Here is a 13,077-nt window from a genome sequence, read left to right as displayed (position 1 = left end):
GTCCAAAGAAAGTGAGAAGCAAAAAGCTAAACTCAAGATTAGAATAATTGACAAAATCTCTTTTACCTTTTTAGGTACATGGAGAATTTTTCTTCATCTAGGTTATTCAATGCAGAACTGAAGTGCAGTTCTTTAGAAGTCTTTAGGGTTTTGACATTTTCTTACAAACTTTCTTTTTTTCTCATTTCTGAGGGCAAATTTTTTAAAAGTACGTGTCTTGGAGGCTGAGTATTTAGTGCTCATTTGAAAGCTTCCTTCTGTTTTTTAGAGAGTTCCTTCCATGTCTCTGACACTTAGTGGAAAAATAAAGACTTGAAAGTCTTCTCTGATCTGTCAATTTGGAAGGCACACAGCAGTATTAAGATGTTATGGGATAGCTTTATATTCGATAGGAGGACACAACTAAAAGGACCCATGGAGCCTACATACAAGAGCTTTGGAGTAATTTGGGGAATTTTTGTTAGATTATTTGTTGTGCCCAAGTCTCCTAGTCTTACCTTGTCTTCTGGGCAGATGTGCCTTCTCTCCAGCTGAATAGATCATCTGCCAATCAAAGGCTTTTTTTTTTTTTCCCCCAGTCAACCCATGATAGGATTTGTAGAAGTTCACTCAATTCAATGACTTCCTATTAGTGAGAGATTCTAATCTAGGATCTATGGGCCTTGGGGAATGCAAGTTTTGTTTCGCTTGCTAAAGTAAGAAAAAAAAAAGAAAACAAATAAGAAAATTATAATGTACAATCTCCTTTTACTGTAGTCCACATGGAAAATGAGGGCTGCCCTCATCCATATTTATACCAAAAATGGTTCCTATGTTCAACAGACCACCATGCTACTAATCTCCTTGCATTTTTTTTCCAAACCTCATTCTCGCCCAAGATGAAAGTACATTCCATTTACTACACGTGTTGTGACCTTTTATTTTTTGCTTTTTTTTTTTGATAGAACTATGGGATTTAGTAAGTCAGCAAGACTTTTTGTACATTTGGGGATCAGTGTAAAGAAAAAGCTATTTCCACTTGGTGCTATTTCAGTGGATTAGGCAGTGCATCAAAACATACGTATTAGCTTGAGTGATAATACCTCAAGGTCTCATAGCTCTGCTGGGACTATGATAGCTTCCTTGATGCTACCTGAGAATCTTGCACGTATTTTTCATCACAGCACTCTTGACGTAAACGTCTTATACTCTATGTGATAGGAATTCTGCAATCATCTTGTAATTGGTTCATTATCTAGATGGCACTAATGGAAAGGAAATGAAGAGTCCACTTCAAAAAAGAAAAAAAAAGTTCAAGTACAGTACCATACCAACAGTGGTTCTTAAGTGTGCTGTATTTGTGTAAACTCCCCTTCAGAGTCCAGCTTTCAGTGGATTCTTGGGTGTAGTGAAAGAAATGAAAGTAAGTGGTCTGATGGCCCACTTATAACTACAGCACTGCAGGAAATTACTCAGGGAAATCTGTTGGTTACTGTGTCTCCGAAGATTCCCAATGCTTTGAAACACAACACATCCTCTGGTGGGAATATTCAGATGGATTGTTCAAAAAAACACAGTAAACATTTTATAACTGTAGTCAAGGTACATAATATTTCAACTCATATATTTTATATGCTTCACATCTGTTGTCAGTTTTAATTGATTTAATGTAAGTGCTCTTTTTTATTTAGAAAGACATTTTTTATATTTAGCACTGTAACTAATGTCTGCAAATATCATGTGTTCAAAACTTCTTCTTGGCTATATTGACACTTCCCAATGTACAGTGTTTAAAAAATTTGGCCTGAAAGTCAAATTCTCCTATCTAAACCAGATCTTTAAGTAGTGGCTTCACTTTTGCATGTGTCAAGGTAATAACCATACAGTAAAAATAGACTATAATGTGTGTATGAGAAGCATCAAGCACAAAGTTACTCACTTTGGTGAGAGCAGCTGTAAATTTAAACAAACGTTTATTTGTCTCTGTATATGATGGATATATAGACATACATACATTTCTTATCCTATTCTTTTCCATGCATCATTCATTTTATCGTGGTCGAAAACTACAACTTACATATAACAAAATGTCATTGGTGCTACGTTCTTCTAGCACTTAGTTTCCAAAATACTTGCAGTTTCATTTGTGACAGAGGGTAATTAATTTGCTCATGCAGTTTCTTTCCTTCTTTTGATAGTACTAAGGCTCCATCTGCTACCAGATGTCTTTCTGCCTGACTGAGATGTTCCTGTGGTCTTTGAAGACTAACTTACGTATTAGAGGTGAGCTGTTACCCGTTACTAAAAACAAAACAGCAAAGGTTGTTGATGAATATTAAACTTATATAAAATTCTGAATACCCAAATGAAGTGGTTTTTATACTTAGGAGAAAGAAAATTAGGCAGCAGTATGATGTTTGAACTTGGTCAGCTTTGTTGCTTATCTCATCATAGAACTGGAGCATCCTTTCAAGTAAAAAATGTTAAGATTATATTTAATTGGATGCATTTTCCTTTTTAGGAAGCTATGCCCTACTTGACTGTAAGCTTCAGTTTAATGACTAGTTTGGGTAAATGAAGTTCAATAGTCAAGTGATTTGCAGAGGCATTGTGATTTGTACTTAGCATGAAAATAAAAAATTACTGCATGTTCTGGGTATTTTGCGTGATTACTTGAAATTTTATACTTACAGTTTATCTTATTAATTGATTGTTCCAGGAGACACATGACTAATTACTAGCCATGTAGAAATTACCTTCATTCATCTTGCCTTGCTATTGCTAAAATATACTACTAAAAAAAACCCCACTGGTTTATAAGTGGGCCATATCAAAATATGCCAATTATAGTGTACAATACTTTTGTTGAAATATTATTTTGAGTATTATTGACAATTCAGTTGAATATGAATGAATATTCAGTTGGATGTTATTATTCAAATATTGACTCAATATGTCTTGGCATCCCATCTTTGTGTGAGAATGTTCTGAAACAACAATAATATAAAAAAAGTCAAAAGCTGTATTTCATAGAAAAGTCTGATGGTTCAAGTAAACACATAGTTGTGATTTACTGTAATTAAAGATGTACTGTGGCCTACTGTGCCTATTTTCCGCTTTGACCTTCTTGCTTCCTCTCTGTCCATTTATTCATTGCCTACAAACATCATTCTACAATTCTGAGGCAGAAGGGAGGACTGCTGTCTTGTTTTAAAAGCTGCCTGCCATTGCTGTGCCTTCCCTACATTCCTCCATGTGAGGAATTTCTCCCCATGGTGTATCCCTGTCTGAGTTTAGAAGGAGACAGATGCGGTGTCAAACTAATTATTTTAAAACAATGCAACTTAAAGCCACACTCAGATCTACTTGGTGGAGCTTGCTGTGGCACATCTAAATATTTACCAGTCAGCCACATCAGGAACTGGCTAGTGTGGCTTGCAGTCCCAATGTACCTGAAACATCCAAATTTCTTTGCCATGGGAACCAGGTTGACAATAATACCTATAGATTAAGAATAGTGGATCCTTTGAAAGGGCAGCTTTATGAGTTCATGAAACTTAAAAAAATCCTGTTGTCTTTAGCTCAGCTGTGTCAGTCATCAGAAAACATTTTAAGTTATTCTAAGGTACACTTTTCACCGCGATCCTTACCTTTCCTTGTGAAAGAACACAAAAGATGCTAAGCAGGAAAGTGGTAAAAATACTTTTGCATGTTGGCAGCTGGAAGAGACTCAAAGTGTATGTGAAGGAAATGACGACTCCAAATAAATGTAAGGACCTGTCACATTCCCCTTCAGTCCTTGCTTGCTGGTTCTTGAAAGTCCTACTGGTATGCAGATTATATGCTGTAGTGTTTCCACTGTCGTTTGTATTTTAACACCTAACGCTGTGCTCCAGCTAGCAAAAATTGAGATGCTGAACTTTGCTTGCTAAGTTGTGTTTTGTTTCCAGTGTCACATCCATGATTAAATATATTTACATTCAATTGTATAGATGAAGATATTGGGATCCACCAGTACTACGACAAGAAAGAACCAGGTAAAATATAATAACCATAACTAAAACTAAACAAAACTTCCAGATGTTCAATCTTTGACACCGACCACTTGCTCTGAAAACTGCAATTTCGAATTTCGTGTTAATGTATGCCTCTGTATTTCTATAGAGTAAGGAAGCACAGAAAGAGATTCTCTCTCCCAAGTTACGTCAGAGTATTTAAAAACTTTTTATTCCACAGAAGAAAAAACATTGAAAAATATTTACATAAAACCAACCTTTATGTCATTAGAAACCTCAGTGGGATTTTATACTCTAAATTCTTATATTTTATATTACATTTTATATTCTGTTCAGCCCTTTCACCTGCTGCACAATACCAAAACACCGTACTAACATCACTAACATAACTGTGAGGGACAGTGCAGTTGAAGGCTCGGGCCGTTGGACCCTGGCCGCTGCGGTAGTTGGGTGTTTGCTGGAGTCCCAGCAGAGGGCATCGTGAACGCGCAAGAGTGCCAGCCCTGGCCTCCTGCATCCCTACCTGGTATCTGAAATGGCCATTTCAGAGTGAACGATCAATTTTCTTTATCTGATTAATCCTGCTAATCCTAGAAGTTTCACGATGGGCCAAAAGGTCTATTCGGCTAGAGTTACTTCCTCTTTGTGGCCAGGTTAGAGCGGAGGCTTGTGCAGGCATCCCGTGGGCTGAGTTTCGTGGTTAATACGCTGTCTCCATGGCTCTGCTGACAGACTGACTCAGCTTCTCTTCTGCGTTCAGTTGCAGCTCACTTCACTATCTGATGAGATTGGAGGCTCAGTAACGCCGGCCCACCTGTTGGGCTGCACAAGCCTTTCTTTCACTGCAAATTTAAGATATCTGCCTTACGAGGTGAAAACATCGGGGCTGTCTTAATGTTTTGTAAATTTCTGTGTTTTATCAAACTGTATGAATCTTCTCTCTAATATTAATATTTGCTGACAGCAGTTGTAAGGATTATCATTCATCTTTTCACCCTTTCTTTCCTTTAGCATCACAGATGAAGCATGGTTACTTAGAAGAGAAGCAAAAGCTAGCAGAATGTAAGGACATTTTCTGAGCTCCTTGTTAGAGTAAGACCAAATTATTAATTTGGATTGGTGATGCCCCTGGAAAAGCATTAAAAGAACTTCAGACTGCTTCCAATGTAACTGTCTCCACATGCCATCTAAGACAGACGGTCACAGAACTACACAGCACAAAACAATTGAAAAGTTGTCATTATTCCTTCCTGGTATATTTACAATCTGATTTTTTCTGTGTCACTAGGCATGGTAGTGTGTATTGCTTCTCAAATCCATTGTCAGGAGGAATCACAAAAATAATCACAATCCAGATTTTTCCTTATGAAATTTACTCAGCAGATGAGCAATAAACATTTTCCCAATCAGCTCTTGAATTGAAATACCAACTGCCTCAAAACTGAAAATTATAACTAAAATACTTTCAGCCAAAATCAAATTCCAGGTTAATAATCAGCTGCCTTCATAGAACACTTTTAGCTTTGAACCATTTACACTGTTCCTGCATTATCTGGTTAAAAGCAATTTCAGTTTATGCTATCACACAGCAGTACTGTGACAGTTAAAGATTTTTATATTAGTACAACTTTTCTTTAGCTCAAGTTTTAAAACTCCTGCATAGTTATTATTGCTCAGAGCATTCATTAATGTTCAAACATTATTACATGACAACTCTGAAAAATCTAACTGATTTTTAGACAACTTCACAAAGTGATATGTATGCTGTAAGAATTGCCTTAACATTTTATCTTATCGTAATGAAAATTCACGTGGAATTGTGCGTGTGTTTGAAGGCAAAATGTGTTCCAGAAGGATAAGTTATTTGCAACACCATAAGGTGTGTTTGGAGCAGGCTGAAGCCCCACTGGGGATGGGTATAAAGGTGCACGCAGCCATGTGGTAAATCTACACCCGCTGTGGAGGGTTGTGTGTCAGTCAGAATCAATACAGCTCTGTAAAGGTGGGGAGGTGAGAAAGGGTTATAAGTAGGGAGGAGCTTAATGGATTTACATCCCTTGTGCTCTGTGTAGCATTATCTTACAGGCGCTGCCTGTATGAAGAGAGAAGCAGGCCCAGATAAACCCTGTTATACAGAAGCCCCAACTGTTATCTTTTATACGTGTGACATGCAGAAGGAACACAAGCTACTGTACCTTGTTGCTGTAAATATAAGGGTGGCCTAGGCACAAAGCACTGTATAGCACATTTCTTAAAGAGGAGCACTGGGTAACTTTATTCACAGCTGCTGATTTGTATATATAGTTTGGTATCTGTACAAGCAATTTCCCATTTTGCATATGTGGATAAATATTCCAGTATTTATGAAGGCACCCATTGAAAATGTGATCTTACATGCCTAATTAATATTATCATAACAGTTCCACCAACACTGGCTTCAGTCCAATAAAATACAAAGAGAAGTTGTATGTTGGTGTGCTCTTTTGTTGATATATGAAATCCTTCATTTTTTCACTCCATAGCACTTCTATTGTAAGCTCCTTTTTGCAGGGAGGTTTAAACACAACTGTTAAGTCATTCAGTCTGGAAGTTGGCGTACAAACTGACAGCTTGGAGCTCAAAACTTTTCATCAGGTTTCCTTTAAATAGGCTAGATTTAAAAAAGACGTGGTTTAGTTTCTCATGGGTTTTATTGTATACTTATGAACAGAAAACTGCTCATTTTTAAATTATGAAATTTCACAAGTTATTAGAGCCTGATTCTCAGCCATGAAACAAGCCAATTACTAGCAACTCCAGAGGAAGCTTTGCCTCCTGGTTTCAGGATTAATGTATTAGGCCAGAATTGTCACAATAGTTTGCTGAACATTAATAAATTTGTTAAAGGACTGTAGCAGTCATGCAGTTTCTTGTTTGCTTGACTTGGCAGATTCTTCAGACCAAATTTTCAAGAACAAATCCTATAAATAAGTATACTTCATAATCTAAGTTATGGCGTTCACAATTACCTGTTGTTAATACCTCTATATATGCATATATTCATGTATATATATTTTGCAGACATGTTAGTGCCTGCTTTTTGAAATTAGGCAATGAAATGCTGGTTCAAAAGAATCGTATCTGTTTAGGATTTGATAACTTGAATCCGAGTTAACATACTGAATGTATTGCAAGTGCTTGGCAGCTGGGTAAGATATTACATCCCGAGAGCTTTGTACACAATTGCCATGGTGAAGTCATGGTCAGTGTGGATATTTCATGCTAACTGCTCTACAACAGAGCCTTTCAAAAGGATATCATTTGACAATACAAACCAATAGAAACCATAGCCATTTCCTTCCAATTATAGGTAAGTTTTATGTTTAAGGTAACTCCTAGAAATCTTAGTTTTGTGTTTCCATGGAAAAGGAAGCTCAACTTGAAAAACTTTTTTTTTATTATATATAGATGTATGTTTGTACACACACACACACACATGCATATATGTATACAGTTGCCTATATATACACATTTCTGTATCTTTTTTTTTTTTTACTTTTATTTGCCAGCTCGAGATTATCCTTGGATACTGAAAAACAAGCGACCAGACAAACTGCGAGATACACTCAAGGAGGTAGAGGTATGTTTCAGAAAGTTTCAAATACAGCAACATATAATCCGGTTTTCAGACCTCTTTCAACAGTTTTAATTTTCATAAAGATCCAACTCTCCCAGTGATGATAAATGTGCTTTTGTCTGGCGGGCTGTTTTAAAACAGCTGCATCTTTGTGTGGCATGCTTCATCTATAAACTTTAACCGAACCGATAGTGACAATATGTACTGCCAACTCCACTCTGTTTTCTGTTGTCCTTTAGGACTTAATGCAAAACAGTCAATGTATGCTGAGCAAATGGAAGAACAAACATATCTGTCAGGTAAAATGTTTTGACAAGCTTTTGCAATGTTCAGTCAGTGGAGCTGAAGAGCCATTCAGTGATTGATGCAATAGTGTTAAAATGTTAACTAACACAGAAAATCATTGGGTTTTTTTAATATACGGGCTCTTGTTACCTAGATTATGTTTATTTAAATTTCTAACCTGAAATAGATGCTACAAAACAAAAATCTGGTTTTTATCAGCAAGAAAAATTACATTAAAGGGCCCTGATTTTGTGAGATTATTATTATTTGGGGAAACTGAAAGCATCCTGTACCTTAAAATAGCAGGCTAAGGGAGCAGTTAAAATATGTAGACAGGTCTGGAATCTATGTTATGTTACATTTTTATATCTTAATTATTTACATGTCTGTCGCAAATCTTTTTACTTTGTGCTTTGTAATATGGGAGGGAAGCTATAACACTAAACCAGCTAGATCGTTAATCAAGTTATGGAACAAAAGATATTGTGACATGTGGCACACATGTGGCTATGTTCTCTGTCTATATAAGTTCCACATATTGTATACAAGAAACAGCCTTTTACATCCTCGTTAATACAGAACAGTAGGGTAGGTGGGAGATTGGAACATGACACGTGCTCTAGCTCCTTAATCACAAGCTTGTTCTGAAAAACATATCTAATGTATTTTATAAGTTTCTGCAGTCTTCATTGTTCATGAGGAATGTGCATCATATTTGAAGCTGCTTTGGCATGGGCAATACTTGTAAATATTACTAATACTGTTTCTAAAAAGAAATTTTGTGTTCTAACTTTTATGCTTTTTCAGATTCATAATTTTTTTCTTCTAATTCATGTAGTTCCAAATGTGTGTCAGCAGGATGAATATTAAATATTCGAACATTAGACAGCTGGAAATCCAGAAATTTCTTTAAGAATAGCAAAATTTTTAAATACCTGACATGCCAAATAGTATGTAGTCTTTTCATATCAATAATAAAGATATTGTTGTCTAAGCTACATTTGCCTATCAGATATTATCGCTAGTAAATGTATATCATTCGCATACCGATTACATAGTATCTATCTGTGAATGTTAATCTTCTAGAACGGATTTAAATATTAATTGTATGCTAATTTAGAGGACTCATTTTTTTCTGTTATTATTGTTCTGATTAGGAAAGGAATTTGGTTAAGAAATACTTAGTCAATTAGCCATGAGTGTATTCATCTGCTTCCCAGTTTGCTGTCTCATCATTCGCTTTTCCCGTCCATTCTCCCTCTATCATTTTCCTTCCCCTCCCATCTGTCTGCATCCGCCCGCATTCCTTACCGATACATGCTTTGGAACAGTGAACTTCTTGCCAAAATTTGATCATCCTGCCTTTATAATATAACACCTTTGTTTCACTATCAATTCTGTATAAAAATCTTTTTTTTGACTTAGCATCCTCTAAGTAGTTTCAGGCTTACATAAACAAAAAGGAGACACATGCAATTTTACTTATTTCTTGTACAAGATGGGAAAGAAGAGAGATGGACGGTTTTATCTTAGTATATTAGGTCTGGCTCTATATTGGATTGAATCATGTAAAGGGGTAGCTTGATAAATTGAATATTTTTTTTTTTTTTTTAGATGGCTTGTATAGCTAGAGTATAAGTGATTGTATAGCTTATAACATAGCCAGAGTTAAAGTTATAGATAAAAATCATAGTCATTTTTCTGTCCTTAAATTCTGCTTTTGGTTTCTCAATCACAAAACAAGATTTTTTTTATAAAATAATGGCTGATAATTGGAGTCTCCCAACAGGGTTTAGAATGTTCTGCCAAAACAATTGTGTTATTCCACTTTCTGTCTTCCTGAAAATATAAGCTCTCCAACAAATGAAAGTAAAATAGAGAAAAATGAATAATTTGGGAGAGTCTAGAACAGAAAAGTTGTCTTCTATCAATTTTTATGTCAAACGGTTTGTTTTTCTGCTGCTCATCTGTCTTTGAACATTTTGCAGGAATAGCTGGACTCTCCCTTTTTGATACAAATGTTCCGAAGCTTCTGGAAAAGATGTTGTACATTTATTTTTTAGTTTTAAGTAGGAGACTAATTAACTGTTTCAGCAGAAAGTGCTTATCACATAATGGTGTGATCTATGTCATAGCACAGCTGTATTCACATGCTATTTTGGATGGATACCAGAGCAGCTGCTAGTGGAAAAAGAAGAGTCCATGTTTGCATTAACTTTCAAGTGTAATAGAAAGCAAAATGTCAGACAAACAGCATGGAGACCATGTAGTGAATTACCCTGACTGCCATAATTTTCAGTGATTTAGGCTAAATCTGAGTATATGGTTTAATTATAGTATCTTTTTTTTAGCTCTTTGAGTTTTAGTAGCAATACAGTGTCAAATAAATTCATTTATAGAAATTAAAATAGTTAACGGCCATCACATTCTTCAATAAATGTTCTGTGTAATTGAATCTGCCATATCTTTAGCTGAACCAGGAAGAGGTCCCTTTGTGTTGTAATAACAATATGCTATCCAAAAACTCAATGGCTGTTGTACCTTTAGCAAGACAGAACAAATGGAAAAAAAATCTGAAAGGTGATACAATGATAACAAGACTATCATTTAAAAGAGTAGTATGAGTTCCCTCAGATTTTGTGAAAAACAAGCATAGGACTGCCGCTGGTGTGCCTTCTGGCACCTAAACATCACTATTCCTAATCCCTCACTGCTTCCTCCAGCACTTCCAGCTTCTAACTGGCACACAGGCAAAAATCGTGGGCTATAAATTTAAACATGCATCTGCTAGAAATAAGTGTGCTGTCAAGTTAACTGTTTGTGTGCAAATGACCAATTAGACTTCATGCATATGCCTCAATGAAAAATCTAGTTAGTTTGCATGGAGATTATCTTGTCCATTGTATGAATGTATTTCTCAAAATTGGCTCTTCTAGATGAGTTTGCCTAGAACTACTATAATGCTGGCCCAGCTTTCTACCTTTCTTGATGTTTCATTTTATACATCAAAATTTCTCCTATTACTATTTTTATACAATCAGTGCATTAGAAGTTTCATATTTACTTCCTTGTCCATTGCAAAAAAAAAATCCATTGACCTTCATTTTTGTAGTCCTAAGTATACATTCTAGTACTGCTTAGAGCTTCTGAAATAGGTGATGTGCCAGTTGATGTAAACATAACCTAGACTGTACAGGGATTTTTGTCAAGGAGCTTGCTCTCCTATTTAAAAGAGCTTAGTTGAGCCCTAAAGGACTGAGGTCTTTTCTTTAGCTCTGTTCCTACTTGTTCCAATAGGATCTGAATGCACACCATTTCTGTATGGTACTTCTGAACCCCAACTTTGATGACCTGTGATGAGTTGCTGAAATAATCCTGTAATCTTCAGTTAGTTGATGTCAAAGGAAAATAAAATAAATAGACCATAAAAGAAGGATGACGGAAAAAAAGACAAGAAGTCTTTACAATAAGATGCCACTGTACTTTTTATAATTAAATAAACAGTTTACTTCTCGGCTTTCCCTGCCGAGGAGTAATAATCTAAGGAATTAATTTTATCAGTATTGTTGAGTTTACTCAACTCGGCTCTGGCTGCTTCCCTTCCTCTTGGTCTCCTTCTCTAATTCTTTGGAATGCTTTTAAGTTTTGCCACAAAATCATGAAATCAATCCTATGAAATGATGCCATTGGTTCAGGTTTGGTTTTACAATATAAGGTAGTAAAAAATAATGAGATCTAGCCGAAACATTTGATTTCCAACTTTTTTGAGTTTTACATTTGCATTACGATGTAGAACTAAACACATGCCAACACTGAATTATTTTATATAGTATAAAAGCCAAACAACAGCTGTGAATCATATCTGTTACCTGCTAATGAAAAAGATGTCTATATTCTTTGCTAAATTTGATTTGATTTAACTTGATTTGTGTTGCAATTTACATACGTATATGAATGGTTTTTATGTTACCATCATTGACATACTTAGAACTGGATTCTGAATTGAGATACACAGCAATATTTGCTGACACGGCTTGATATATCAGCTACAATGCCCATAAGCAAACTGAATTAGCAAGATACGTGGTGACATACAGTAGCACATCTGATATCAAAATCAAGACATTCTGGCTACAATACATGAGAAGCTAGTACCCATCACCAGTTACTAAGAGGTACACTGCCCTCATATTAAATTGTTTTGATTGCTTTTGATCACAGCCATTAATGTGTTGTGTGGTTGTAGAGATTTGGAGCTAGAAGTACAAATGCATTGATTATTGTGAAACAGTAACGTGTAACAACAATAAGTTCATCTGTAATAAGGCATGCAACAGAGTAATTACGGTAGGGTGGCTAAGAAAGCAATCTGGAATGAAGAGGTGGGGAAAAACCCTGGGAACCTGCTTGAACAAGAAATGCTTTGCAATTCTTTTCTCCTTTTGCATATTCCTTTGTTGGTTGGGCTCTGTAAGGGAAAACAGTTTGCAGCAATATTTTTTACAGGCATATTTTCCTTCTCTTCCAATTTTAATCAGATAGAAGCAAATCCTGGCTTTGCTCTGCAGGTATCTTTTTAGGTAGAAGGGCTGATAAGCAGCTAAGCTGCATGAATGAGGAGTCAAGGGCTAAGGCTTCCGAGGATAAAGGAATCCACTTAAGTACATGCTTAAGTTCTACTAAAGTCCATAAGTCGTGAGCCTGTACTTAAGTCCTTAATAAATAGTAACTCGAATACATACTGGAGCGCTTTGCTATTGGGGAAGGGAAGGGCTAAGTCGTCCCCTGAGTATTCTCTGCTCCTTCTTATGTCTTTCTTGCTCATTGGAGAGCCATTCTTGGCACACAAAGTGCGTAATTCCTTCTATCAAAGTCTTCATATTCAACTCCTCAGTAACACAGAAATTAAGCGGCCCTTCCTTCCCAGCATGTAGAATGACCAGATGCCCAAACATTTTACTCGGACTACATTCAAGTACAAAGGCTATGCCTATTCTTCCTATAGGTATGAAGTCATGCTTTCATATTTTGTTTAGGAATACCTTGAGACTGTTAAAGCTGTAGAGATGACTCTTCTGATTTCTGTTTTTCACATCACAGTACTTCAGTCTGAAAAATTTGTGATGTGTTTCATTACTGTGAGCTTCTTTCCCTAATTTGATATCAGTTAGATGGAATGAC

At 36.0% G+C, this 13,077-nt stretch overlaps 1 protein-coding gene across 1 annotated transcript in view; it reads left to right on the top strand.

Annotated features, from left to right (window-relative positions):
* The first annotated feature begins 2,195 nt into the window (after nucleotides 1–2,195).
* WDPCP (WD repeat containing planar cell polarity effector) overlaps nucleotides 2,196–13,077 on the top strand; it is a 110,093-nt gene continuing 99,211 nt past the window's right edge. Inside the window, exons 1-5 of the mRNA XM_009282602.2 lie at nucleotides 2,196–2,262; nucleotides 3,972–4,016; nucleotides 5,007–5,057; nucleotides 7,544–7,614; nucleotides 7,851–7,910. Of these exons, the coding sequence (XP_009280877.1) occupies nucleotides 2,202–2,262; nucleotides 3,972–4,016; nucleotides 5,007–5,057; nucleotides 7,544–7,614; nucleotides 7,851–7,910 (288 nt within the window). The 5' untranslated portion in view covers nucleotides 2,196–2,201. The remainder of the gene's footprint in view (nucleotides 2,263–3,971; nucleotides 4,017–5,006; nucleotides 5,058–7,543; nucleotides 7,615–7,850; nucleotides 7,911–13,077) is intronic.

This window comes from Aptenodytes forsteri, unplaced genomic scaffold (genome assembly GCF_000699145.1).
Source record: "Aptenodytes forsteri isolate BGI_AS27 unplaced genomic scaffold, ASM69914v1 Scaffold582, whole genome shotgun sequence".
NCBI lineage: Eukaryota > Metazoa > Chordata > Aves > Sphenisciformes > Spheniscidae > Aptenodytes > Aptenodytes forsteri.
This window is presented reverse-complemented; position numbering and strand designations above follow the sequence as displayed.